The 26,004-nt window shown below is 42.8% G+C and overlaps 2 protein-coding genes across 16 annotated transcripts in view; one reads left to right on the forward strand and one right to left on the reverse strand.

The window, feature by feature from the left end:
* The window catches only part of LOC142828014 (uncharacterized), a 119,371-nt gene extending 108,486 nt beyond the window's left edge, over positions 1 to 10,885 (reverse strand). For 2 of the 14 annotated variants that reach the window (XR_012902909.1, XR_012902912.1), the window contains exons 1-2: positions 10,110 to 10,704; positions 8,836 to 8,909 (exon numbers count right to left, since the gene is read on the reverse strand). Coding sequence is in view for 4 of the 14 variants with exons in the window: in XM_075925155.1 (XP_075781270.1) it covers positions 8,836 to 8,848 (13 nt within the window). In the remaining 10 variants the exon portion in view is untranslated. The other 12 variants (XR_012902908.1, XR_012902913.1, XR_012902911.1 and 9 more) reach the window with 12 other exon arrangements.
* A 50-nt stretch (positions 10,886 to 10,935) lies between these two features.
* Positions 10,936 to 26,004, forward strand: part of PPP2R5A (protein phosphatase 2 regulatory subunit B'alpha) — a 120,500-nt gene continuing 105,431 nt past the window's right edge. Inside the window, exon 1 of one of the 2 annotated variants that reach the window (XM_075925151.1) lies at positions 10,936 to 11,761. In XM_075925151.1, coding sequence (XP_075781266.1) covers positions 11,611 to 11,761 — 151 coding nt within the window. In that variant the 5' untranslated portion in view covers positions 10,936 to 11,610. The remainder of the gene's footprint in view (positions 11,762 to 26,004) is intronic. The other variant, XM_006135173.2, reaches the window with a different exon arrangement.

Below are 26,004 nucleotides of genomic sequence, written 5' to 3' on the forward strand. Positions count from 1 at the left end.
ATTCTCATCTTATTTACATCAATTTTATATTACTGTAACTCTCGACTTCAGTGGAACTATTTGGCTGTGTCTACAGTGCACCCCTTTTCCGGAAAAGGGATGTAGATTAGACACTTTGGAATAGGCAAATCCGCGGGGGATTTAAATATCCCCCGCGGCATTTGCATTAACATGGCTGCCGCTTTTTTCCGGCTTGGGGATAAGCCGGAGAAAAGCGCCAGTCTAGACGTGATTCTCCGGAAAATAAACACTTTTCTGGAGGATTTCTTATTCCTACTTTCTGTTTGAGAGGGGAAACTGGGGAAAACAATTTGTCTTGTATGTTTTTACTCAGACATTTCATCATTTTCATTAGTGGCGCCTAATATTTCTCTCAACAACTCTCTAAGGGCATGTCTACACAGCAGAGCTAAGGCTGAAATAAGCTATGCAACTTGAGCTATGTTAATTGTGTAGCTTAAGTCAAAATAGCTTATTTCAGCTTTTGGTGCTGTCTACACATCAGGAAGTCCGAGAAAGAGCACTCTTCCTCCAACTTCCCTTACTCTTCATACAATGAGGGTTACAGGAGATGGAAGTTAGAAGTCCTCCAGCTCAACATTTTTAGACATTATGTCAAAATAACTGTTTGTATTGTAGACAGACTATATTATTTCAGAAAAAAAAAATCACTTGGGTATGTCTACACTAGCCCCCTAGTTCGAACTAGAGAGGCCGAAATTGCAGATAAAGCACGGGATTTAAAGGTCCTGCGCTTCATTAGTATGTTCCCGGACGGTTGCCATTTTGGAAATTGACTAGCCCGGAATAACTGCCCACCCCGCGTCTACACATGGCAGTGAAACGGGAGTTCGAAGTAAAGCCCTTAATTCAAATTAGTTGTTAAGCCTCATTCCAGGAGGAATAATAGCTAATTCGAGTTAAAGCCCTAACTCGAATTAGCTATTATTCCTCCTGGAATGAGGCTTAACAACTAATTTGAATTAAGGGCTTTACTTCGAACTCCCGTTTCACTGCCGCGTGTGGACACGGGCAGTTATTCCGGGCTAGTCAATTTCCAAAATGGCAACTGCCCAGGAACATGCTAATGAAGCGTGGGCTATTTAAATCCCGCACTTCATTTGCAATTTCAGTTGCCCTCATTAGCCTCCCTAGTTCGAACTAGGGGCTAGTGTAGACATACCCTTATTCTGAAATAACACTGCTGTGTAGACATACCCTAATTAGCTTCCTCTGCTAAGGAGATATCCAGGAGTATAAAAGGAAGCTTCTTCAGGTACAGTTCTGTCACTGTCTTGTGGGCCAGGTCTACATTATGTGAGAAAGTTGACCTAAGATACACAACTCCAACAACGAGAATAGAGTAGTTTGAGTATGTAACATGGTGCAAGGCTCCCCGTTGCGGTGTCTCCTGATAGTTATTCTACGGAATTAGTAATTACTCAGCAGGGCATCCTCTTCTGGCAGTGTCTTGCCCAACTTTGCTCTATGCTCTTGCTCTGGACCCACGTCACTTCCAGAATACGGCGTCCTCTTCAGGCCATTGCCCTCCAGCAGTGCCCACTCCAGTTGTTTTTTTGTCCTCCCGGGGTAATCTGTAGTGCTTCATCTAGCATCTGCCACCATGGCCAACTGAAGCCTTACTCTAGCCTCTCACTTCAGGGGCAAGCCATAGTCCTTCTAGGTCCGCCCACTACTCTGGGTCCCAATCCAGGGACCCTCTGGCAGCAGCCATGTCCTTCCCTCCTATACTTTCCTCTACTGCCTGTAGTTCCCTGGGCCACTTCCCCTGTGGTCCTTTGCGCCCTCCTGGCCCTAGTGGCAAGGCCAGCAGCCTGGCAGGTATCAGACAGGAGCTTCCCTCTCTAGTCCCCTGAAACCTGCCCAGCACAGCTCTCCCAAAGGTGCTTCTCTGGAAACCAAATCCTACACCTTCCCTGGTCAGGTCATAACTAATCTCTGTTGAGTAGCTCCTTAAATACAAGGCTGCCCCAGCAAGCCACACCCTGACTGGCTACTAAAAAGCCTCAACCTAATTGGCGAGAGCTGTGCACAGGCTCCCTCCTGCCTGCTTTAACACCTTCTGATCAGTGTGGGACAGTCACCCCACTACAGAGTCTACATACCTTCACTCGAATTTCTGGGGCGTCTCCACTGTGGGAGGTCAACAAAAAACTCTCCTGACAATTTCCCTTACCGCTCATGATCCTGTGAAATACCAGGATTGATGGGGGCATCATCAGTGGTCAATTTAGTGGCTCCTTACTAGACCCACTAAATTGAACACCAGAAGATTGGCCTCTGGAGCATCAATCTTGGAGTAATTATAGACCTGACCTTGGTCTTGTCGGACTGAGGAATAGTGGCAGAGCTGTGTGTGAGGAAACTTGCATAGCAGTGCTCATTCCCCAATGTTTCCTCTAAGTTTGGCTCAAGCCATTGTTGCCCATCCCTCACTAATATAGTATGTGTGAATTTAGTAACTAAGAAAAAAGGAACACTGGTTAAAAATAATCCCTATACGAGGGATGTTAGATGTTGATTAATTAAATAATTGTGTTACCCATCAAATTTTAGCAATTACACGACAACTGGATAGTTCCTGGGGCTGGCAGTGTGCTCCCAGCCTCACACCCAGGGAGCCCCCTGCCACCCTGCACTACTGCCCATCAGGAGGCAGCAACATGGGGCAGCAGCAGTCCCTGTACGTGTGGGAGGGGCTGGAATCCCATGGAGCAGCCTCCCCTGTAACCCCCCCCACATTGCTGCCTCTGATAGAGGCAGCTGCGTGGGAGGGCAGGCGGCTCCATGGAGCCTGTGCATGTGGGGAGCCAGCTTCTAAGCCAGTTTCCCCCAAATATTGGCTCCTGGTCCCCCCCCCCCACTGCCTCTGTCGGAGGCAGCAAGCAGGGTGCAGGTGGTTCCATGGAGCTGCCACGCACAGAGAGACAGCTTAAAAGAGCTCCCTGTGCATATCGGCTCCTGCCCGCCCCTCACCTCCATGCCTCTGATAGAGAGGCAGCAGCGCGGGGGGGGGGGGGGGGGCAAGCCACGCCTTGGGAGCGGATATGTGTGGGCAGCCATCTTGAAAGCCAGCTTCACGCATGTACCGGCTCCCTCCTGCCCCCCTCACCATCCTTTTGTTTCAACCTAAGGCAGATTTTAATTTATAAATCGATACCTTAACAATACAGTACTGGGCATTGTAGATTAGGGATGTAATTGTGTAATTGATTAACCAATAAGCAAAAGCTTATTGATTAATGCTATAGACTACACATTTCCCCCCCCCCTCCCCCGCCTGTAAATATTTTAGCAGGCTGGCCAGCAGCCCCGCTCAGTCCTGACTTGTGCCAGGTCCAGGAGCTGCCGCCGCTGAAGCTCTGCATTTAAAGTGTATTAGGAACAGGGCAGACAGGCAGCCCAGCTCAGTTCCAGCTCACACTGGGTCTGGGAGTTCACACCCCCTCTGGACAGGGGCTGCCTCCACCTTGCACTGCTGCCTCTGTATCAGAGGCAACAGCACAGGACAACAGGTAGCCGGTCTGCAAGGGGAGCTGATTTTTAAATCAGCTCCCCTCGTGGACCAGCTCCCACCTGCACCCCATGCTGCTGCCTCTGTATCAGTGTGGAGGGGCCGGGGTCTCCTCAGGAGTGAGGCTGGAACACACTGGCTGCTGGCCCTGCCCCGGGGACTATAGAACAGTCAAGTAACCAATAAGAATTCATGGGGATAGTCAACTATTTAATTAACTGATATTTAACATCCCTAGTGTGGATGCAAAGCTTCCAAGGTAAAGTGGCTTAAATAGTGTACACGCAGCAGTCAGTGAGATCCTTCAATTGGTGAGGTTACATTGGTTTACTTATATCAATATAAGCTCTACCGTATAACCTTTACATAGACAAGGTTTAGATCTGAACACTTATAAAGTCATAGAACACTAGAACTGGAAGGGACCTCGAGAGGTCATCGAATCCAGTCCCCTGCCCTCACAGCAGGACCAAGCACAGTCTAGATCATCCCTGATAGATGTCTATCCAACCTGCTCTTAAATATCTCCAGATTCCACAACATCCCTAGGCAATTTATTCCTGACAGGAAGTTTTTCCTAATGTCCAGCCTAAACTTCCCTTGCTGCAGTTTAAACCCATTGCTTCTTGTCCTATCCTCAGAGGCCAAGGAGAACAATTTTTCTTCTTCCTCCTTGTGACATCCTTTTAGATAGTTGAAACCTGCTATAATGTCCCCTCTCAGTCTTCTCTTTTCTAAACTAAAGAAGTCAAATTCTTTCAGTTTTCCCTCATAAATCAGGTTTTCTAGACCTTTAATAATTTTTGTTGCTCTTCTCTGGACCTTCCCCAATGTCTCCACATCTTTCTTGAATTGTGGTTCCTAGAATTGGACACAATAGTCCAATTGGGGCCTAATCAGTGCAAAGTAGAGTGGAAGAATGTCTTCTTGTGTCTTGCTTACCATACTCCAGTTAATGCATTCCAGAATCATGTTTGCATATCCACTGCTTCTTCCTTATCCACAAGGCTTGATATCCTATCAAAGGAAGCTATTAGATTGGTTTGACATGATTTGTTCTTTATAAATCCAGGCTGGCTGTTACCTATCACCTTATTATCCTCCAGATGTTTGCAGGTGGATTCCTTATTTGCTTGCTCCATTATCTTCCCTGGTACAGAAGTTAAACTGACTGGTCTGTAATTTCCTGGATTGTTCTTATTTCCCTTTTTATAGATGGGCACTGTATTTGTCCTTTTCCAGTCTTCTGGAATCTCTCCCGATTTCCATGATTTTTCAAAGATGACAGTTAAAGGCTCAAATACCTCCATCAGCTCCTTGAGTATTCTAGGATGCATTTCATCAGGCCCTGGTGACTAACTTTTCTAAGTAATTTTTAACTTTTTCTTTTTTTATTTTAACTTCTAAACCTACCCCATTTCCACTAGCATTGGCTATTGTTAGGCATTTTGTCACCCTACATCTTCTTGATGAAAACCAAAACAAAAAAGTCATTAAGCAACTCTGCCATTTCCAAGGTTCCTGTTATTGTTTCTCCCTCTTCGCTGAGCAATGAGCCTACTCTGTCCTTGGTCTTCCTCTTGCTTCTAATATACTTGGAGAACATCTTCTTATTACCCTTTATGTCTCCAGCTAGATTTAGCTCATTTTGTGCCTTTGCCTTTCTAATCTTGCCCTTGCATACCTGTGTTAGTTGCTTATATTCATCCTTTGTAATTGGACCTCATTTCCACTTTTTATATGACTCTTTTTTTAAATGTTTAGATTGTATAAGATCTCCGGGTTGATCCAAGGTGGTCTCCTCCCATACTTTCTATCTTTCCTATGCGGTGGAACTGTTTGCTTTTAGGCCCTTAATAATGTCCTTTTAATAAACTGCCAACTCTCTTCAAGTTGTTTTTCCTCTTAGTCTTGCTTCCCATGGGACCTTACTTACCAGCTTTGTTTACTAAAATCTGCCTTCCTGAAATCCATGGTCTCTATTTTGCTGTTCTCCCTTCTACCATTTCTCAGAATCATTAACTCTATGATTTCACGATTACTTTCACCCAAGTTGCCTTCCACTTCCAAAATTTCAACCCTATGGGTATGTCTACACTAGTTCGAACTAGGGTGGTAATGTAGGCAACTGGAGTTGCAAATGAAGCCCGCAAGTGTAGCCGTGCGGCACGGAGTCCGCACTAGCGGACATTTAAAAATGGCGGCGCCTGGCGAGATGCAAATGAAGCCCGGGAAATCCAAATCCCGGGCTTCATTTGCAACTCCGGTTGCCTACATTACCACCCTAGTTCGAACTAGGGTGGTAGTGTAGACATACCCTATTTGTTTAAAAACCAAATCAAGAACAGCTTTCCCCCTGACAAGCTCTCTCTCAACCTTCTGAAATAAAATGTTTTTTATCCAATGCAGTCCAAGAACTTATTGGATAATGTGTGCCCTGCTGTGTTAGTTTCCAACATGTGTCTGAGTAGTTGAAATCCCCCATCATCACCAAATCCTGTACATTGGATGATTTTGTTAGTTGTTTAAAAAAAGCCTCATCCGCCTGGATAGGTGGTCTGTAGTACACCTCTATTTTTTACCCCTTTTAACCTAACCCAGAGACTCTCAACAAGTCTGTCTCCTATATCCATCTCCACCTCAGTCCATGGTTACATTGTTTTCAGTGGAAGAAGGCCCTTCATCTGGAAATAATTTCCTCGTTGTTCTGACAGAACACAGGTCTGTTGACTTTCAGGACACAAACTTCAACTTCTCTCAGGCTTTTGGATAAAGGGAGATAGAGGAGACTATTTATAGCATAGCTGACAGGTTTTAGTCTGTTACAGTTTGACTTTGATCAACTAATTTTATACTCTTAAGAGTGTTATGTACTCCACAGATGTGCTGGGCACATCGTTTAAAAATAAGATATGCTAACTATTCCCAGCACTTAAGTTATCTATGTATTTTGACATCACTTACTCTGGACAGTGAACCTCGACTTGTATATTTGCTAGACATTTTCACATTTAGGTTCTTATGCATTAGTACAATACTGTACTACTGAATGCAAATGTAATGGGGAGAACAGTTAAATCTCCACCCACTCAAAGCATCTGTTTCAATTTAATGATTTTAATTCATTAAAACATTTCTATAAACATTATGGTTTGTAAAATAATAATAAATAAATAATAAATAAATTATAAAGCCAGAATTATGAACCTGAATTACAAAAATATTGTGAAAGCTGTGAGCTGTTAGAAGTCAAATTAATACTACATAGATACATTCATTGGTAATTCATGACTAGAATGATCTGTTTCCAGAAATGAAAGGGAAGCAGACTGCTTAATTAGCCATTTACAAAATGAGGCTTTCTTTCCCCTTTTTAGTTAGTATTGTTCCAAGAAGGGAAAAATCAGTAGTTAAACATGTCTGACTAGTGGAGAGAATTCAAACGGAAAAAAAATCCAGGTCATTGGCCTTTTTAAACAGACCCCCGGCAATATTTACTCCTCCATAAATAGCACAGTCACATGAATTATGTTCAAGTAAAGCCTGCAAAACAAAAAAACAATGTACAGACTGAAACACAAACTGGCTCACATGTTCACTGGGAAGGATTATGTGAATTTGCTGCATGCTCTGTGCCTAGTGTTTGGGGTATCAGGTCCATTGGAAAGAGTGTTACATCCCCACATAGCAAGATAGAAATACTGGGATCTTTTACAGATTAAGCATCATGTCGGAGGTAGTCTTTGCTATAACATCATATTTTACTGTGGCAGAAACAAGCATTGCTGCTTTCACCACCATGACTAAGGTCTTGTTTACACAGAAAATTTCCTAGGATTACTATATCAGTATAATTACACTGCAAGAATTATATTGGTATATTTCCTTGTGTAGACCAGCCCTAACATGAATGTGAAATCTTCTGTAACTTCAATAATTTTTACTTAACCAGCCACAAGGAATGTGTTTGTATGCAGGAGAATCCAAACTGACTGATTATAATAAATAACAATACCATCTGCCACCTACTTAGTGCTTTTCATCCATTGACCTTAAAGCCCTTTTCAAAGGAAGTCAGTATTGTTATTCCTATTTTACAGATGGAGAAACTGAGTAACAGAGAGGGAACTGACTTGCCCAGAACCACCCAGCAGACCAATGGCCAAGCCACAAACCAAACCCAGGTTTCCTGAATCCCGGTCTGATGTTCTATCCAATAGGCATATCCTTATCAAGTGGCAAAAATACATCTCTCAGAATTTAGCTTGCAAGGGTAATTAAGAGGTCCCAAGTCTCATGATTTTTAGGACCCAGCTCCTTCTTATTACATAAGAATCTCAACTATCTTTTTAAAAAATAAGCTTCTAGCTTTTGTTATGGAGGATAACTTGAAACATGAAGCAGGAATACTTTTAAGATTCTGAAACTTAGGAGGTCAAATCAAAGGAATCCAAACTTGCTATTTTAAAAAAATTCATACTATTTTGTACAAACTCATGATTTTGTACAAACAGTTGGCACTGGCAATACTGCTTATTGCTTTTATAATTCTACTTCTGAATGCATTTTAAGTAACAAGAAAAAAGGAATGATACGGACACAATGTATGTTGGGAGAAATGTGGGACAGGCCTTTTAAAGTTACAGATTTCATTTTTGCTTTTGAGTCCTTTACGAAAACAGACATGATATAATAAAATCTGGTAATGTATAAATGGCAGCAGTCCACGTGGAATACAGTAATTTTAGATGTATGTCAAAAGTATGGAAGTGTATCACCTAATCTTTGTTTTGATGTTATGAACTGCATGTATGAAAACAGTTAAACAATTAAGCAAAGCACTTAAACATGTCACACATAAGTCCTATTGAACTGGTACTTTAACACATGTTTAAAGTTAAGCAGGTGCTTAAATTCTTCATTAAATCAGAGCTGAAACACAAAAATAAGAAAAAAACATATGCCTATATATAGCCAATCCATCTTCTATATTTACATGAACATGAGTTAAGATATGTTAAGAAAAGTTTATGGCTCAAATGTGAGGCAATGTGTATGTATGTATGTGGGTAGGGTTGCCAGGTATCCGGTTTTTAACCAGACAGTCCGGTATTTGAGCTTTCTGTTCCGGAAACAAATTGAGAAAATATAAATGAGAAAACAGAAATGTCCGGTATTTTCTAAATAAGATGTAATGTAGATTGTGATGCAATGTCAAGTGTCTCCAGTACTTTTGTTGAAACCATCTATGTGGGAGAGAAGTGGAATCAAATTTTAACACGAGTGTATATTGTACATACCCACACACTCCATCTTCCAAGTGGTCTAGCAGTTAGGATTTCTGTTTCTGGTCTGAGAAGCCCAGGTTCAACTCCTAGAATGCAAATTACAGAGAATTTTTACTTCTTGAGAAGTGTGTAGATTTTGTGATTAGGACATGACTGGGATTCAGTTTCTAGCTTGTCACTGACTTCCTGTGTGACATTAGGCAAATTACTTAATCCCTTATCCTTAGGTCTCCATCTGCAAAAGGAAAATTATGCATTCTCTCTCCCACCCTTTGTCTTACCTATAAATCATAAGATCTTCAGGCCAGCCACTGTCTCTTACTAGGTGAGCCAAGCATTCAAGCATATCAGGAATTTCAGTAACATCAGTAGACTAGCAGTGTCCTTAAGCTTATGTGTGACTCAGACTAAAGCCTTGAGCACTTTACAATGTCAGGCAAGCATGTTCAGCAACTAATTTCAAGGGGCTAGGTTGTCTAAGGGCCTACCGTTAATACAGACTTGTAAGTAGTGGTCATCAATTAAAGCAGTGGTCTCCAACCTTTTTAAGCATGAGATCACTTTTTGAATTTAAGTGCAATCCAGGATATATCTCAATCCCAAAGACCCTTGTCCCACCTCCTTCCTGTCCCTTCTCTGAGGCTTGCCCCTGCTCACTCCATTCTCCCTCACTTTTATCACTCTGGGGGCAGAGGTTTGGAGTGTAGAAGGGGTTCAGGACTGGCACCCAGGTTCAGAATGCTGGCTCCAGCTGGGCCCACTTACCACAAGTGGCTTCTGGGTGTTGGTGCCAGGGCTAATGCAGGCTCACCCCACCCTGGCCCTGTACCACTCCCAAAAGCAGCCAGCAAACTCTCTCCATCCCTGCCCCACTCTGGTCTGTGGAAATGGGGTACAGGGTGGAGGGAAGGCACCTCCCAAGCAGAGGGCAAGAGCAGCATGGCAGTGTTGAGAGGGGCAGATCAAGTGCAGGAACTTGATAGCCTCCTGGCCAAACCTGTCACGATCACGTGTCAAAGGCTCCAAGATCCACAGGTAGATCCCCATCTACTGGTTGGTGATCACTGAACTAAAGTCACAGTCATTATGTAAGGCTTAAAAAAAAGCACGGCACAAGAAACAGTGAATCTTCGTTAGATCAAGTATTAGTAGAACAGAGAGGCACCTGAAAACACCTGATGCTGGGGCCAGTCAACAATAACACCTACATACACAACTCATTGAATCCTTCATACTTGCCATGGGCAAAATCTGTTTTAGTAACTCAATCAGTATATGAGCAGCACCTGCAGCTGATGCCGGAGGTCCTGGATTCCTTTTAAAATTATCCTAAGGGACGTGTTTATATTTGAAGCTCAGCAATTTCAACGGGCAGAAATCTGTTCGTGCGCTGCTCTCTTTGTGACACCGCACGACATACCACGGCCATTATTAGCGCTCCCTCGCCAGCACTGAGCGACGTGCTAAGCACACCCCAGAGAGCCTGGGACTTGGCACAGATCCAACCTGAGACAGCTGACACGCCGGGCACGATCCTTGCAGCCGGCACGAGGCTGGGCGTTAGCAGCAAGTGCCTGACACCGGGCGCAGGGCACTGCAGGGAGGGGAGCGACGCACGCGCCTCCTCGGCTTCACTCTCCCTGGGGCCTATTTGAAATCATGGGATGGTGGGCGGGCTCTGCCCACCCACCTTCTAAAAGCCCCTCCCCAACCTTATGAGCAGCCTACCACCAGGCTGGTCTGACAAACTCGCCCCCACCAGGACACCCACCCCTTCTTCAAGAGGGACCGAGCCTTACAAATGCAAAATCCCGCCTTCGCACAGTTCCCCACTCTGGATTGGCTCCCGCCCAGCCCGCCTCATATTACTCACTTCCTATCACTCTGAGGCTCAGCACAAGCCATCCCACCCACTTCCCCACCTTTTGTTGGCCAGTCCTGTTGTCAATCACTTGGCCGGAGGTCGCGCGCTATCGGTCACCCCACCCAGAGATGTTCCGCCATCTCAGTGTTTTCATTTGTTGCCCTTCTGCCATCAATCATTGACGCATGTGCAGCAACTGCCATCCTAACCACCCCCCGCCAATCCATGGCCCGCCTCTTTCCCCTCCCCCTTCCTCGGCTCGGCTCTGGCAAGTTCAGCGGACTATACCTCGCCGGTTCTGGGGGTTTCTCGGCGCGGCCGGGCTGTAGCTGCTGCTGCCGCCGCCTCGGGAAGACACGGAGACACTCTAGTGACCGCGGTGTGAGCTGGCCGGGCCGCGAGGAGGCAGGATGACAGCGGAGGCGCAGGGGGTGCCCGGCGGCAGCTGAGGAAGGAGCGGGGAACGTGCTTCTTCGGCCCATGACAGCGAGCTCCGCGCACACCGGCAGAGGCGAGCCCGGCTGAGGACAAGAGAGCACAGGCGAGCCCGGCTGTCGCTAGCAGCTCTGGTGGCTCGTTCGGGTCCACCGGAAAGTTTCGCGTGTAGCGTCCGTGCCCTTCTTGCGGCTCCGCAAGGGAAAGTTTCGGGAGCCGGCTCCTCAGGGAGGAAGTTACGAGCGAAGCAGGAATTTGGGAACGCCGCGGTCCGGACTGAGGAGTCTCCCAGGTCTTGGATAAGCTAGGATCTGTCAAGGAGCCGGAACAGGAGTGGGCCGCTCGCAGGAGGAGCGTGGGGGGACCTGCCTGCTTGCTGTGGGGATCCCCTGTTGGTCTGGGGATCTTGGCTCCTTCTCCCGTCCTTCTCCTCCACCGCTTTGATATATGCGGCTGGGGAGCGGCGCCCCCCTCTTCACCGCCCAGCCATGTCGGCGGCCATCTCTGCAGCGGAGAAGGTGGATGGCTTCACGCGGAAATCGGTGCGCAAGGCTCAGAGGCAGAAGCGCTCGCAGGGCTCCTCGCAGTTCCGCAGTCAGAGCAGCCAGGTGGAGCTTTTGCCTCTGCCCCAGCTCAAAGGTACAGCCCGATACACTCCAGTAAAGGGCTATAGGTGCTGCACTAAAAATCCGCTCACTGCTGAGCTACTAACCACGTTTCCCAACTCCGAGTTCGCCCTAGCCTGCCCCACTTCTCCCCGCTCCAATCTACAGCTCAGGTTTGTCTGTCCTCTTCTTCCTTTCCCGGATCTCTGAGCCCCGAGTTCACCTACTGGTTTCTTTAGTCCTCTCGAACTGTTCTCCTTTCGCTTTTCTCACTATATTTTCCAGGTAGTGAGGAGATGTAACCCACCCACAAATCCTTTCAGTCCCCGCAGCATGCATAGAGTCCATATTCGTTTTGATGTAAACAGACGTCCTACAGCTCAGTTACAATTTGCTGCTTGATGAAGGATTAACCCAGCTAGTTACTCAAGATTACAGTCCCTTTTCTGAGTAATTGGGGATTAAATTATTAGTTTTGACCCAGCGAGTTAGTGAAATTCAAAATCCTTCATTCCTGACTGCAGGTTGGGCTGAGGGGAAAAGAAAATGAATGTTTTTATAACCTTGGGGGTGAGTTGAGTTTGCTCTTCCTGTGAGGCATATTTTACTTTAAGCTGGTGAACACTGCACTTGTAGTATAATATTCTAATTTATCCAGAGAAAATACGTGCTCCACTTGTAGCACTTGTTTTGGCCTAACTGCTGTTTCCTACCAGTGTTAGAGGATTTTGAGTAAACTGTTTTCCTTGTTTCAGTTTAACGTTTCCTAAATTACCAGAAAAAGCTTGCCTCCCACTGTTAATCTCACACGGTGAGCTGTGGTTTTTAGATGCTTGTATTTTTGTACAAGTTACCTTTTGTCCTAAACGTTGCAGGGAAGTTAGACTCAGGATATTTCTAGACGGACTCATTTCTTAACAAAATAAACCTGAATTTCCATAAAGTCCTGTACATATTTTAAATATAAAATAAAATTTGTGCCTGGTCTTTTAAAGCCGTGATAATATAAAAATGGTGGTTATATGGTGAATACAAATTTGTGATAAGACAGTTTTAAATAACATTTTAAAACCTTGGTAATAAAGATGAGTTGTATTACCTAAAGTATAAAAATTACACAGTTTACTGATAGCTTCAAAAGCACAATCATGCTTGTATTGTAATTAGACTAATACATTCTTGTAAAAGACCCCACTGTTTGCTGCAGGGTTTTGCAATACATGGGTAACTTTGAAACTTTTATTGTAAAGTAGCTTCAGTTACTAGATTTGTCCGGAATCTCCCTATTTGTTATTTTTTTGCAGTTGCAGTTGTATATTTTAAGAAAATACATAAGAAAAATGCTTTTAACAGACCCTCTCAAAAGAAAGTGAAGGGGATACAGTGAAAAACTATCCAAGGGCTGCTAAAAGCAAATAAACAGAATGGGGTTTTCTCCCCTCCCCTCCCAATCTATTACAGATATCTTGGCTCTTAAAACAAAGAAGGGGGGAAAACATGTTTAGATAATTGAGTATTCTGTTGACAGATGAGTGACTTTTTCCTATGTAACATCTTATGTCATTTTTGCAAACTAGTATAATTTTCAGGTAAGGTAGTTTAAAAAAAAACTGGAAAATTGTTTGAAACATGAATTATTCCTACAGTTCATAAGTATGAACTCCATTGTTCTTTAATAGTCACTACTTGATACATATTGCTCAAATATGTTCTGATTTTTATACCTCCTAATAAAACATTAAAAGCACTCAATAGCTGATACCAGATGTCTTGCATTAGAGATCACGTATGGGTGAATTTTTCAGCAATATGGTGATTTACATGAGTATTAGGCCCTTATCCTGCAAAGATGCAAGCAAATGATTAATTTTTTTGCATGTGTGATCCCACTGAAATCTGTAGAATTATGTAGGTGCCTAAAGTTTCTGCTTAATTGGAACTTAAGTACCATCTGTTCAATTGGTCTAGTGAGGCTTTTAAGTTTGTGGGTGCAGTTTTGTTTCCATAATTACTCATACTTGTAGTTTAGGTCATTTAACCATCTCAGTCCAATTAAGTGCCACAATTTGGGGTTTAGAAGTCTATAACACATTAAACCTGCAAACAGAATCTGTATGGGCAAACAGCTGCACTGTGCTTGCTAGCTGGGGTTAAAGTAGGCTAAATTAAGGGTGTGAAATTGTTTGTATTTATTTGTGCTCCCAGTTTAATGACAGTGAAACAAAACTACATTTTGTTCAATTTATCTTTTGAAGCTGTTGAAATTAGATGCTTCTGTGGATGAAAATTAAAATTTTTCAAAACGACAAACTTTTGATGTTACATGCTCCAAATAACCACCAATGTGAGAGGCAGGTGGCACACCAGTAACTTAAAACTTGCATATTCCCCCCCCCCCCCACCATTTCTTGGGAAACCTGGCTAAACTGCAGATTGCTGGCTCCTGGTTCATGTTGTTCTCTTTAAGTATACATTGTACTAGTAGCATCATCCTTGCACCCCAAATAAAACTGCAGGGATAAGGAAAGCTTCTGTTTTCTCCAAAAATGAATGGTTTTATGTAACTTTTTGTTCTTCATGATGCATTTCTCCCCAGAAAATACAGGTTGATCTCATTCTAAAGTCACTTCCAAACAGAGTCCTGTGGTGGGTATGCTGCTATGACTGTAGTACATTTTGGGTCATTGCATAAGCGGGGGGCTGGTCCGCGAGGGAAGCCAGTTTAAAAACCAGCTCCCCGCACAGACTGGCTGCCTGCTTCCCATGCTGCTATCTCTGATACAGATGCAGAACAGCCTCTGTCCACAGGGAGCTTAGCAATTTTTCCCTGCAATGGGCCCATGTTTGCCATGGACAGAGGCTACTCCATGGGATATTGAGCAGCCTCTGTCCCTGGGGTGATTGGGCCTGCTGCAGACAGAGGCTGCTTCATAGCACTCTCCCCTGCTCCCCGCTGTTGCCTCTGATATAGGCAACAGCATGGGGAGGAGCAGATGGCATTGTGGAGCCAGTGCTGGGGAGAAGCGTATTTTAAGATGGCTTCCCCCCCCAGCCCTGGTTCCTGCTCCCCGACCCTTGCTGCCTCTGATACAGAGGCAGCAAGGAGGGGAAATGCGTGTAGTTGAGAAGATGAGGTTTTTCGGTTAGTTGACCACACACAAACATCTCTGCTTCTGAAATTAATTTATTTTCCTTTCCCGGACTGCTTTTGTTTTTAAGCAAATATTATTTAAAGCAAAAGTTTATGCTATGTTTGGAGAAAGCATTAAGGTAAAGAAAGTGACAACTAACGTAAGCACATAGGAATGGTTATATTGGGTCATCTAGCTCAGTGTCCTGACTTCTGACTATGGCCAATGCTAGGTGCCCCCAGAGGGAATGAATAGAACAGGTAATCATCAAGTGATCCCACCCCTGTTGCTCAGTCCCAGCCACTGACAAAAAGACGGTAGGGACACCAATCCTACCCATCCTAGCAAATAAGCAATGATGGACCTATCCTCCATGAATTTCTCTAGGTTTTTTTGAACACTGTTAAGGTCCTAGTCTTCACAACATCCTCTGACAAGGAGTTCCAGAGGTTGACTGTGTGCTGCATGAAGAAAAGCTTCCTTTTGTTTGTTTTAAACCTGCCACCTATTAATTTTGTTTGGTGACCCGTAGTTCTTATGTTATGGAACAAGTACATAACTTTTCCTTGTTCGCTTTTTCCACATCAGTCATGTTTTTATATACCTCTATCATATCCCTCCTCAGTCTCCTCTTTTTCTAAGATGAAAAGTCCCAATCTTTTTTTTGAGACCTGTTCCAAATCCCTAATAATTTTTGCTGCTCTTTTCCGAACGTTTTCCAATGCTAAGATATCTTTTTTTGAGATGAGGTGACCCCATCTGTATGCAGAATTCAAAATGTGGGTGTACCGTGGATTTACAGAGGGGCAATAAGGTATTCTTTGTAGATACGTCTACATAGCAGTGCTGAAGTCGGATTAAGCTACACAACTTCAGCTACATCAATTGCATAGCTTAAGATAAAATAGCTTAATACAGCTTTTTGCGCCGTCTACACGGCAGGAAGTTGAAGGAAGAACACTCTTCCTTCAACTTCACTTATTCTTCATGAAATAAGGGTTACCACGATTTGGAGTGAGAAGTCCTCCAGCTCAACATTATTTCAAAATAAATTCTTGTAGTGTAGACGTGCACTATGTTATTTCGGAATAACGCCGCTTATTCTGATATAATGCTGCTGTGTAGACGTACCCTGTCTTATTCTCTCTCCCTTTTATAATGATTCCTAACATTCTGTTGGTTTTTTTGGCTGCTGTTGCACATTGAGTGGATGTTTTCAGATAAATATCTACAATGACTCTTGAGTGGTAATAATTAATTTAGTTGCATCACTTTGTATGTATAGTTGGGATTGTGTTTTCCAGTGTGCGTTACTTTGCATTTATGGACATTAAAAGTCATTTGCCATTTTATTGCCCCATCTCCTAGTTTTGTGAGATCCTTCCGAGGCTCTTTACAGTGTGCTTTGGTTTTAACTATCTTGAGCAGTTGAGTATCATCTGCAAATTTTGCCATCTCACTGTTTACCCTTTTTCCAAATCATTTATAAATATGTTGAATAGGATTGGCCCCATTTACGGACCTCTGAGGGACACCTCTCTCCATTCTGAAAACTGTTATGCTCTTATAAAATATAGGTAACCTAGGTTAGTCACAACTACTCCATTTTACAGAATATGCAAACATGGTAAAAATTAAAAAAAAAAAAAAAAACTTGGTCTAGAATGCTCATACTCTTTTCCTGTCAGAGACAGATGCACCAAAAATAATCAGGCGCCTATCATTATTATAAATGTCTGAGTAAATGATTTAAAAAGGAACTAATGTAGGAAGTGTTGGTGGGTAGCTGCAACGTGAACTTACTCATCAAAATGTTGGTGGGTAGCCTAGGTTTATCAGTTAAAGCAAACATCTACATACAACCTCCCTCCCACTGTGGGACTTTTTTAATAACTGTGTAGCTGCTAAAAAATTGTTAGTTTTAATGATTAATGTTTTTAACCATTAACACATTGCTACTGCTAAACAGTACCAAAATATAGTAATTTAGATTTATGTCAGAGTGGGGAGAAATCTGCTCAGGTAGTAAGTAATCTGCCAGTTACAGGTATAACTAGACTATCCTGTCAAACAGCTGTTAACTTGATTTTTGTTTTTTAAAAATAACCATGGCTTATTCTGGATGTTTTTACAGGTTGATTGTGTTGGAATAAACCAAAAAATTTTATTTTGGACAAGTGTTCAGCAAAGCTTTATTAGTAGCAGGGTAGTAACATGATGTAGGCAAAGTCCACTTTGTGATATTACCTGAAAATCTCAAGAAACTAATTTTTCCAGGGTAGGGCTTTAAAAATAAATAAAAGCCTTGGCAGTCTTTAAAAAAGTACATTAAAACAGTCTTCCTGGTCCTTTTTACTTGAGACAAACTTAGTTTTGAAGTTTAGTGCTATCCAATACTTGAATTTGTATTATGTACTTACCCAATACTGTTTTATAGAATTTAATTGACTAATTGATTACAACCTCTCCCCGAGTTACGAATGAGTTATGGACCAAACACTTGGCCGTAACTTGATTTGTTTGTAACTCTGATCCCATGGAGTTGCATAGCGACTATGCTGTTTGTAAGCATGGGTTGCATTTGTAACTTGGGGACCGCCTTTGCGACGGCTCCATGGGAGCTTTGGTCATAAATGCGAACGGTCATAACTCGACGGTTCGCAACTCGGGGACTGGGTGTAGTCGATTAGTCAATTGTGCATTGACATTTTGCATCGATTATTGGATTAGTCAGTAGGGTGCCTCCAGCTTTGAAGTACAGGCAGTCCCCGGGTTACATGGATCCGACTTACATCGGATCCCTACTTACAAACTGGGTGAGGCAACCCCACACTAGCTGCTTCCCCTCAGCAGACCAGGGAAACGCGGAGTAGCTTTTCTCAGCAGACACCTCAGCTTGAGAATAAAGGACTGAGGGAAGTGAGGTGTGGGAGAATAAAACTGAGCTCTGGAGAAATGTTTGGCTAGAGTTTCCCCTACAATATGTACCAGTTCCGACTTGCATACAAATTCAACTTAAGAACAAACCTACATTCCCTATCTTGTACGTAACCCGGGGACTGCCTGTATAGCAATTACCCTATGGCTTTTGCTACACTTCAAAGGCGAAAGCACCTATGGAGCCCTTGGCCAGCTGGGGAGTTCCCAGCTGATCCCTGGCTCCATATGTCACTGCCGCTTTGAAATGCCGCATGCAGCCTCAGGCCACCCCAGCTGGCCCCGGGGCTGCACGCAGCTTTTCAAAGCGGCAGTGCCGCGTGGAGCCTGGGTTCTGGCCCCAGGCTTCAAGTGGTGCTGCCTCTTTAAAGTACCCTCTCTTCTCTTTTTTTCCCCCCCTTCCTGCCCATGGCCTCTTATGTGCTAGAGGCAGCAGCGGAGGGGAGAAGAGACTTGTTGACTACCGTAAATTAGCGAATATAGCACACATTGAAGTATAACACACACTCATGTATTACCCGCAGTTTTTCTGTTGTATGTAAAAAATATATTAGAATACCCACAGACATACATAACCCGCAGGTTGGATTTTTTTTTAAAGCTGCAATATCATATGTACAGGCAGTCCCCGACTTATGTCGGATCCACACTTACGAACGGGGCTTTCTCGCCCCGGAGCTCGCAGGCAGCGGGACCGCCCAGAGCGCAGTGGTCCCGCCACCTCGACCTCCGAGGCGAGAAAAACTGCTCCAGGTGCCCCTGGTCTGCTGGCGACCGTCTCCAGCAGACCAGGGACACCGGGAGCAAAGCCGGGAGGCGGAGGGGTCCCGCGCCTCTGAGGCTTTGCCAGAGCAAAGCCTCAGAGGCACGGCACCCCGCCGCCGCTGCGGCTTTGCTCCCCGAGTCCCCGGTCTGCTGGGGGGGGGGGCGCAGCTAGTGCCCCCCCCCCTCCCCCAGCAGACCAGGGAGATGTGGAGCAAAGCCCCAGGCCTGTGGTAGAGCAGGTGGGGCGCTGCCGGTTGGTCCCGCAGCACCGCTCCTTGGCGCTACTGGACCAACCCGGCAGCACCCCACCTGCTCGGCCCCAGGGGTCCTGATTCAGCAGCGGCTGATCAGTTTCAGCAGCGGCTGAATCAGGACACCTGGGGCAGAGCAGCTGGAGTGTTGCTGGGTTGGTCCAATAGCGCCGAGGAGTGGCAGCGCTACTGGACCAACCCAGCAGCACCCCACCTGCTCTGCCCCAGGTGTCCCCAAGTCAGCTGCTGCTGAAACTGACCAGTGGCTGACTACAGGAAGCCCCTGCCCTGGGCTTCCTGGAATCAGCCGCTGATCAGTTTCAGCAGCAGCTGACTTGGGGATGCCTGGGGTTCTTAAGTTGAATCTGTATGTAAGTCGGAACTGGCGTCCAGATTCAGCCGCTGTTGAAACTGATCAGTTTCAGCAGCGGCTGAATCTGGACGCCAGTTCTGACTTACATACAGATTCAACTTAAGAACAAACCTACAGTCCCTATCTTGTACGTAACCCGGGGACTGCCTGTATTAACATTTATTTATTTAGTAGCTTTACAGTAAGTAACGTTATAACTTTTATTTGGTGCTATAAAAGTTCACAAATTCTAATTACCGTAACACCATTTTTATCACTTTTAAAAAATATTATTGACATTGATGTACTGCGCTATAGAAGTCCATATTCTAAAATTATGTCTATGGCAGCCATTTTAAGATTTTAGTAAACACAACAACATTGCCGCTCTTATTAAATTATTAAATCGAAGATGCTGATTTTATTATGTTGATCTTGTTGTCTTGTTATTATATCCTCTTTAAAATTTGAAAAATTTTGCTGAAATGTACAACATAATTATATAATCAACATTACCGGTAGAGTCATTTACTATTTCGATATTGGTGCATTGTTTGAAATAGGAAACGAGTCTTTTAAAATATTACTACAACGTGATACCATTAATATGAGTAAAAATCAAATTGCATAACACATGGACATATATACCCCGCAGGGGGAGTGCTTGGTAGACAACCCACAGGCTATATTAGCTAATTAACGGTATTCGATAAGCATTTGCTTATTGGATAATCATCTAGTCCTTCACATCCCTAACACACAGTGTAGTTTAGCAACATTTAGAATTCCATGATTGCATAACTACATTTTAGAAAGCTTTATTGTAATCTTATATAGGAATTTGATGTGAGTAGTTTTTGAAAGTAATGTACTAGGTTGTACTTATAAACTGAATCAAGGAAAAATTTTTCCTGATTTGAAAATAGTGAGATTACAAACAGCAAGGCAAGCTTTATTTTGCAAAAAAAGCAACTCCTTGTTTCTGAAGAACAAAATTATTTAAAATTAAGTATGGACAGTAAAATAGATATACATACTTCCTGTGTAACATACACACTTGTTCTGTATTGTTGAGAATTTCCTGATAGCTTTCTGTGACCTTCTCAGAATATAAAGAAAAGTCAAATATTGCATGGTGGAAAGAAAAGTTTTGTTGACTTCAATTTAGATCCAAATGAAGCTGTCTCCTCGTGGAAAATAGAATGGCTGTTACAGTGGAAAAATTGGAAGCAGGTCCAAGAATATATCAGCTGCAAGTCTTGGGGAAAACTATAGGGTCTCTGTGCTAGGGATGACAGGGGACGAGGAGGCTGCTGTCATTAGAAGATTTAATGAGATTTTTCCAGTGTTACTTCTTGAACATCCAAATACGGGCTCTAAAAACTAGCAATAATTGTATTTGCTCTTCAGCCCTCCAGGGAGACAGTTTGGACTTCATTGAAAACCAGATGCTACATGTAAGATAACCTGTAATATATACACTGCAAAATGTAAACACGTGAAACTTATGTTAAAGTTGAAATTGTAGACAACTTAATCAAGATCAGACTGAGCCTTAAGTTTGTTTGGATATCTGTAATCCATTGCTGTGTTTGAGTAACACATAGTTCTAATAAAAAAATAGCTATAAAGGTTGTATTAGGATCAACCGCCTTAGCACCTCATTGTGGCTTACTGTCTGCCTTAGCACCATCAAGTAAGGTCCAGAAAATGAACTTATACAGTGTTACTAAAGGAAACATAACAAAGCAGGGTCTTCCATCCTAATTTTTCTATAGAGATTCCTTCTTGGAGGTACAGCTCCTATCTAAGCCATTGACCCTCAGGGCTTTGTTCTTGGAGTCCTGCTCCCAAGTTGTTGGGGGGGGTGTGCGATTTTAACAGGCTGCATTCTTATTTACAGTCTACCTTAGGCTATTGGCCTTGGCTCTTTCCAGGGCTTGCTGTAGGAGCCTCTCTCTGTTGTCACCTTCTCCCTTCAGGGATAATCACAGGAGACAATCTTCCAAGTTGAGGTGTCTCAGCCTTTCATGGGCATCAGCTGATGCTTTCCAGCTGGGTCTGGTAACAAAACCAACCCATCTGATCTACATCAGCTGGGGAGGATGAGAAGTGGCTGATTCATCATAGGTAAGGCTATGGCCAGCTCTTCTTAAAGGTCCAGTGAGCCTGTCACAATGCTTTGAGCTTCTTTGTAATGTGTTGTCTTGTGCTTCCCCAAGGAAAATAGCAATAAAAACATTGGCCTGGTTCAGTGTAATATCAATTTAATAAAAATGTCTTTCCATTATACATTAAGGAAATGTCTGTACAGTATAGGATAGGTTGGTGAATTGGTTATTATGTTCACAAGGATTCATCCTTGGTCACCTCTATTATTTCTTTATTTTATATTTTATCAAGGTCTCCTAGAGCTGTAAGTATGTTGCATGAGATTTCTTTTAAGGGGAATAAACTTGAATTGAGTGGAGGATCTGTGAGGTATTTGACATAAATATTAGCAATATATTTACAGTGCACAATAGATGTTGCAAAATTTGCTCTTCGATCTAGCAAGAAGTTAATAATTTTGAAAAAGAGAACATGGAACAGTTTTGCACTTGAAGCAAAAAAACCCCAACCAAACCCACATTTCTTTTTTTTAATTTGGCGTGGAGGACTGTACAAAAAACCTGAGCAACTGAATTTGGTCTAAATTAAGGAACTACTGGTTTATCAAGTGGAATTTTTGGGCTCTAATTCTTAAAATAAAATACGGGACTATGCTACATAGTCCTGTATTTTGTTTCAGCTACACCAGACTAACACGGCTACATCTCTATCACTATTCTTAAAATAAGTGACCTTTCTAATCCTTAAACTTGGATTTTTTTAGTATTAGAATATACGTTCATCAAATGTAATGCCTAAATATAGAGCCTATTGACAGCCTTCACACGAACTTTTCTATTTAAATCTTTTGCATCTCTGTGTGCCAATTTAGTATCAGATTTCTTTCCATATTCATTGCTTTATAGTTTAATCAGATATTGGTTTTACAGGTGCTAAGTTTAAAGAAATTTATCTCTCTAATCAAGAAAGTTAAATGTAAATTATTTATTGCTCAAGACTAGCTGTCTTTATTTCTTCAAAAGAAGATGACTTCAATCTGGGAAGGATATGAATAACTCTCTAATACACTTTAAGTGAAATCTGTGCTTTTGAACAGTGCTATATTAACAGCCCTTGTGGATAAATAAAGTCTCCCAACAAGTATAGGATGCACAGCAACTTTTAAAGATTCCTCACCGATATTCTTATAACATGGACTTGAAAGGGCTTAATGACTATTGAGGGATGATGTAGCTCATCTTTCATGCTCATGTAATCTTGACCCTGTTAGCTTATCTGGGAGGTAATGCTACAGTTACAGGCCTGATGGAAGGAAGTAAACTTAGAAAAAAGACTTGGAAGAGAGAGAGTCATAGCCTCATTGGGACACAGTAGTTTTAAATAAAACCAGGTTTCCGTGTGGATTAAACTCAGCATCTTATTTTTCTTAGGTAGATTGATATTTGTCACTGCGTATTTGGGCTATTGTTTTCCCTTCAATTTTTGCTGCTTTCATATTCAGGGAAGTTTACCTGTCATAAGGCTACCTCTAGACTTACAATATGCAGATCAAGCAGGACTACCCATAGTAAAGGTGGTCTAGCACTTTGATTTACAAGATTCTACTTTTCAGTTGCTTATAACTGCTGTAACTGTTTGGACTGAATTTTTCCATACCAAGTATGGAAAACTTTTAGAACCATGCTTCTGGCTAAATTCCTTAGGCTTTGTCTACACTACACAATTTTGCTAACAAAAATCAGCTTTTGTCAAAAAATAAAATAGTCGAGGTGTACATACTGAAATGCTTGTGCTGCTGACGTAACTCTTCTGCTTTGCCAGCATAATAAAATGACATTGAGAGGTGTAGGGCCTACGTCAGTATAGTTCGAGCAATGCAGTGAAGACGCTGTATTCCTTTCATGGTTGTTGGTTGTTTAATTTTGTTAGTTTCAGGTCTCCGCTGGAGCCATGAAATTGACAAGAAACCTGGCTTCTGGTCTCCTATGCAAGATGCTGCCTGGTCTTCCCAATGGGAGCCCTGCTACCCTGTATGGCAGTGTTTCTTAAACTCTGTTCCGTGGTACACCACTGTGCCATGGAGAACAACAGAGTTAAAAATGGCTGCTCTTAAAGGAGCAGATGACCTTCTTTTACCTCAATAACTCCCCCTCTCTTCCCCCAACGCTTTTTCCCCCTGACCCCCCCCCCCTTTTTTGTGCTCAACTAAAAATCCTTGGTATTCCTCATAAAAAAAATTGTTTGGTGTTTCTTGGTCTTTAAAAGTTTAAGAAACACTGCTGTATGGTGTCGTGGCTTCCTGCTCTGCACTGGGAGCGTGGCTACCAGCCCAGACTCCCAGCACAGATCTCATCAGAGGCAAGAAGCCTAGAATGGCTACCACCTTCCTGGCTAGGATTGTAGAGGTGAGAAGCCCAGGGGGGCAGCTGGTCTCTCCATGGGGAGCAGTGTGGATTGGAGCACCTTGGCTCTGTCCCACTTTCCCCCATTGCCCATTTTTAGTTAGTGGAAGCATTCCTGGCAAGGACACATCTCAATGATAGATGGAGGGCTGTGTGGACGTGAGTGACTGTAGTAACTAATGTGGTCATTTAAAGTGGACCTAACATAGGTCAAAGCTTATCATTGTAGGGTAGACACAGACTAAGTTTCAGCAGAAACAGTTCAGCTGTTGCTAAGAATGAAGTATAGTTATAGAGTTTAAGACTTGAAGGGACTACCAGATGTTCTAGTCTGATCTCTTGTACATTAGGCCTTTAATGCTATCCAACTAGCCCCACACCAAGCCCAATTGGAACTAGCTTATAGGAAACCAAACTGTTGTGTGTACTACAGATGGTGGAGAACAGATAGGACCAAGGTGTGCCAGTGCCTAAGGCCTCTGATAACAGAAGATGGATTATTTGATTCTAACAAGTGACCTGCTTCTCTCACATCAGAGGAAGGCAATATCTCCTTCAACCTTCCTCAAGGTCCCTGCCAAGAGATCCTCAGCTAAGTATCTGAAAGAACTTTCATGACAACTACTCCTGCCTTCTTTAAAAATTTAGTGGAGTATGAAGAAGGCTTTTATATCTCTTTACCAGAATTTATCACATTCAGGATAGCTGTTAATTCTTGGAAAGTATATGGGCTTTCAAATCTAAGTCTTGTGCTTATGTAAGGTTTGCATAGGCACATCTCTGCTGTACTTGGAACTAGGAAACTCAAAGGTTGGATGAAAAAATAGGTTGCTTTTATGTTAGGAATGTAGTGGGGGGTTGGGGAATTGCTTTTATGAATATACAAAACCAATGCTGTAATGTACTTCAGAATTGCTTGATTCCATGGACAAACCACAAATAAAATGGACTTGGAAAGTTGTCAGAATATGCTTACCAAAGTTTCTTTGTATCTGCTTTCATATGGACTTGAGGGATGTCATTGGAGAGAATAAAAAGATGGCAAAGTTCAGGGACTTTTTGTAATTTAAACTGTGTATTTTTGTACTTTTTGTTATTGTAGCTTTGAATTTTTTGCCTTTCAACTGTGCATTTTTTGAGTGCATTATTCTTAGGGTTTTTTTCCTTTAACTCTATCTTAACTATTTAGTTATTAAGGTTGTAAATAACTAAACTATGTGATTTGTGTCAGTTACGTAATTTGAAAAACTAAAGAGGTTCTAGGATTTTTTTTAACACAAAGGAATGAACCAATAATAAGGCACCTTAAAATAATAAGAATATGGTATTACTGCAGAGGGGACAAAGCCTTTTTGTTTTTTGATTCTTATTCAAGGATATTTTTCCTGCCTGTTTTGTAGGTTTAGGGGTTGACTGCCCTAAAACATCTTGATAACGGAAGAACTAGATATCAGAAAAGTCAAGAGTGAAAGCTGAGCAACTGAAATAGAGAAGGCATTTTTAGTCAGTTTCGTCTTTTTATAAATGCTGATAAAAGAATGGCTTTGTCAAAGATTTGCCACCACACGTTAACATATGAAGGTCTACAATAAATATGCACAGACATGTAGCAGGTCCCCCAATAAAAGGTTTGTTTTGATGTTACTGATATTTAAGGTAAAAAAGAAGGGAAAATAACTTGCATCCTGTCCTTCAACAGAATATTTCATGTTCAGCACAATTGGTAGTGAGAGACTCCATTATTTCAAAAGGTCTTGCATATTTATCTGCTCAAATATCCCTCTTTAATGATCAGGGATGAAAACTTGCCCCCATTGAAGTTAATGGAAGCTTTACTGAAAGCAAGACTTCACCTCAGGTATCAATCTAATGATCTCAACATTTTTGTCTAATATGTATTTTATTAGGTTATATTGAACTATGATCTTGTCTTTGCAATAATTTGAAAATAACTTCATTTAGCTATTTTCTAAGGGTACGTCTACACTACATGGCTCCGTCGACGGAGCCATGTAGATTTGTTTATTGGGCAAAGGGAAATGAAGCGGCAATTTAAATAATCGCCGCTTCATTTAAATTTACATGGCTGCCGCGCTGAGCCGACAAACAGCTGATCAGCTGTTTGTCGGCTCAGCGCGCTAGTCTGGACGCTCCCCTGCCGACATCAAAGCCCTTTGTCGGCAGCCCTGGTAAACCTCATCCCACGAGGAATAACGGGGCTGCTGACAAAGGGCTTTGATGTCGGCAGGGGAGCGTCCAGACTAGCGCGCTGAGCCGACAAACAGCTGATCAGCTGTTTGTCGGCTCAGCGCAGCAGCCATGTAAAT

Source organism: Pelodiscus sinensis, chromosome 3, assembly GCF_049634645.1.
Source record: "Pelodiscus sinensis isolate JC-2024 chromosome 3, ASM4963464v1, whole genome shotgun sequence".
NCBI lineage: Eukaryota > Metazoa > Chordata > Testudines > Trionychidae > Pelodiscus > Pelodiscus sinensis.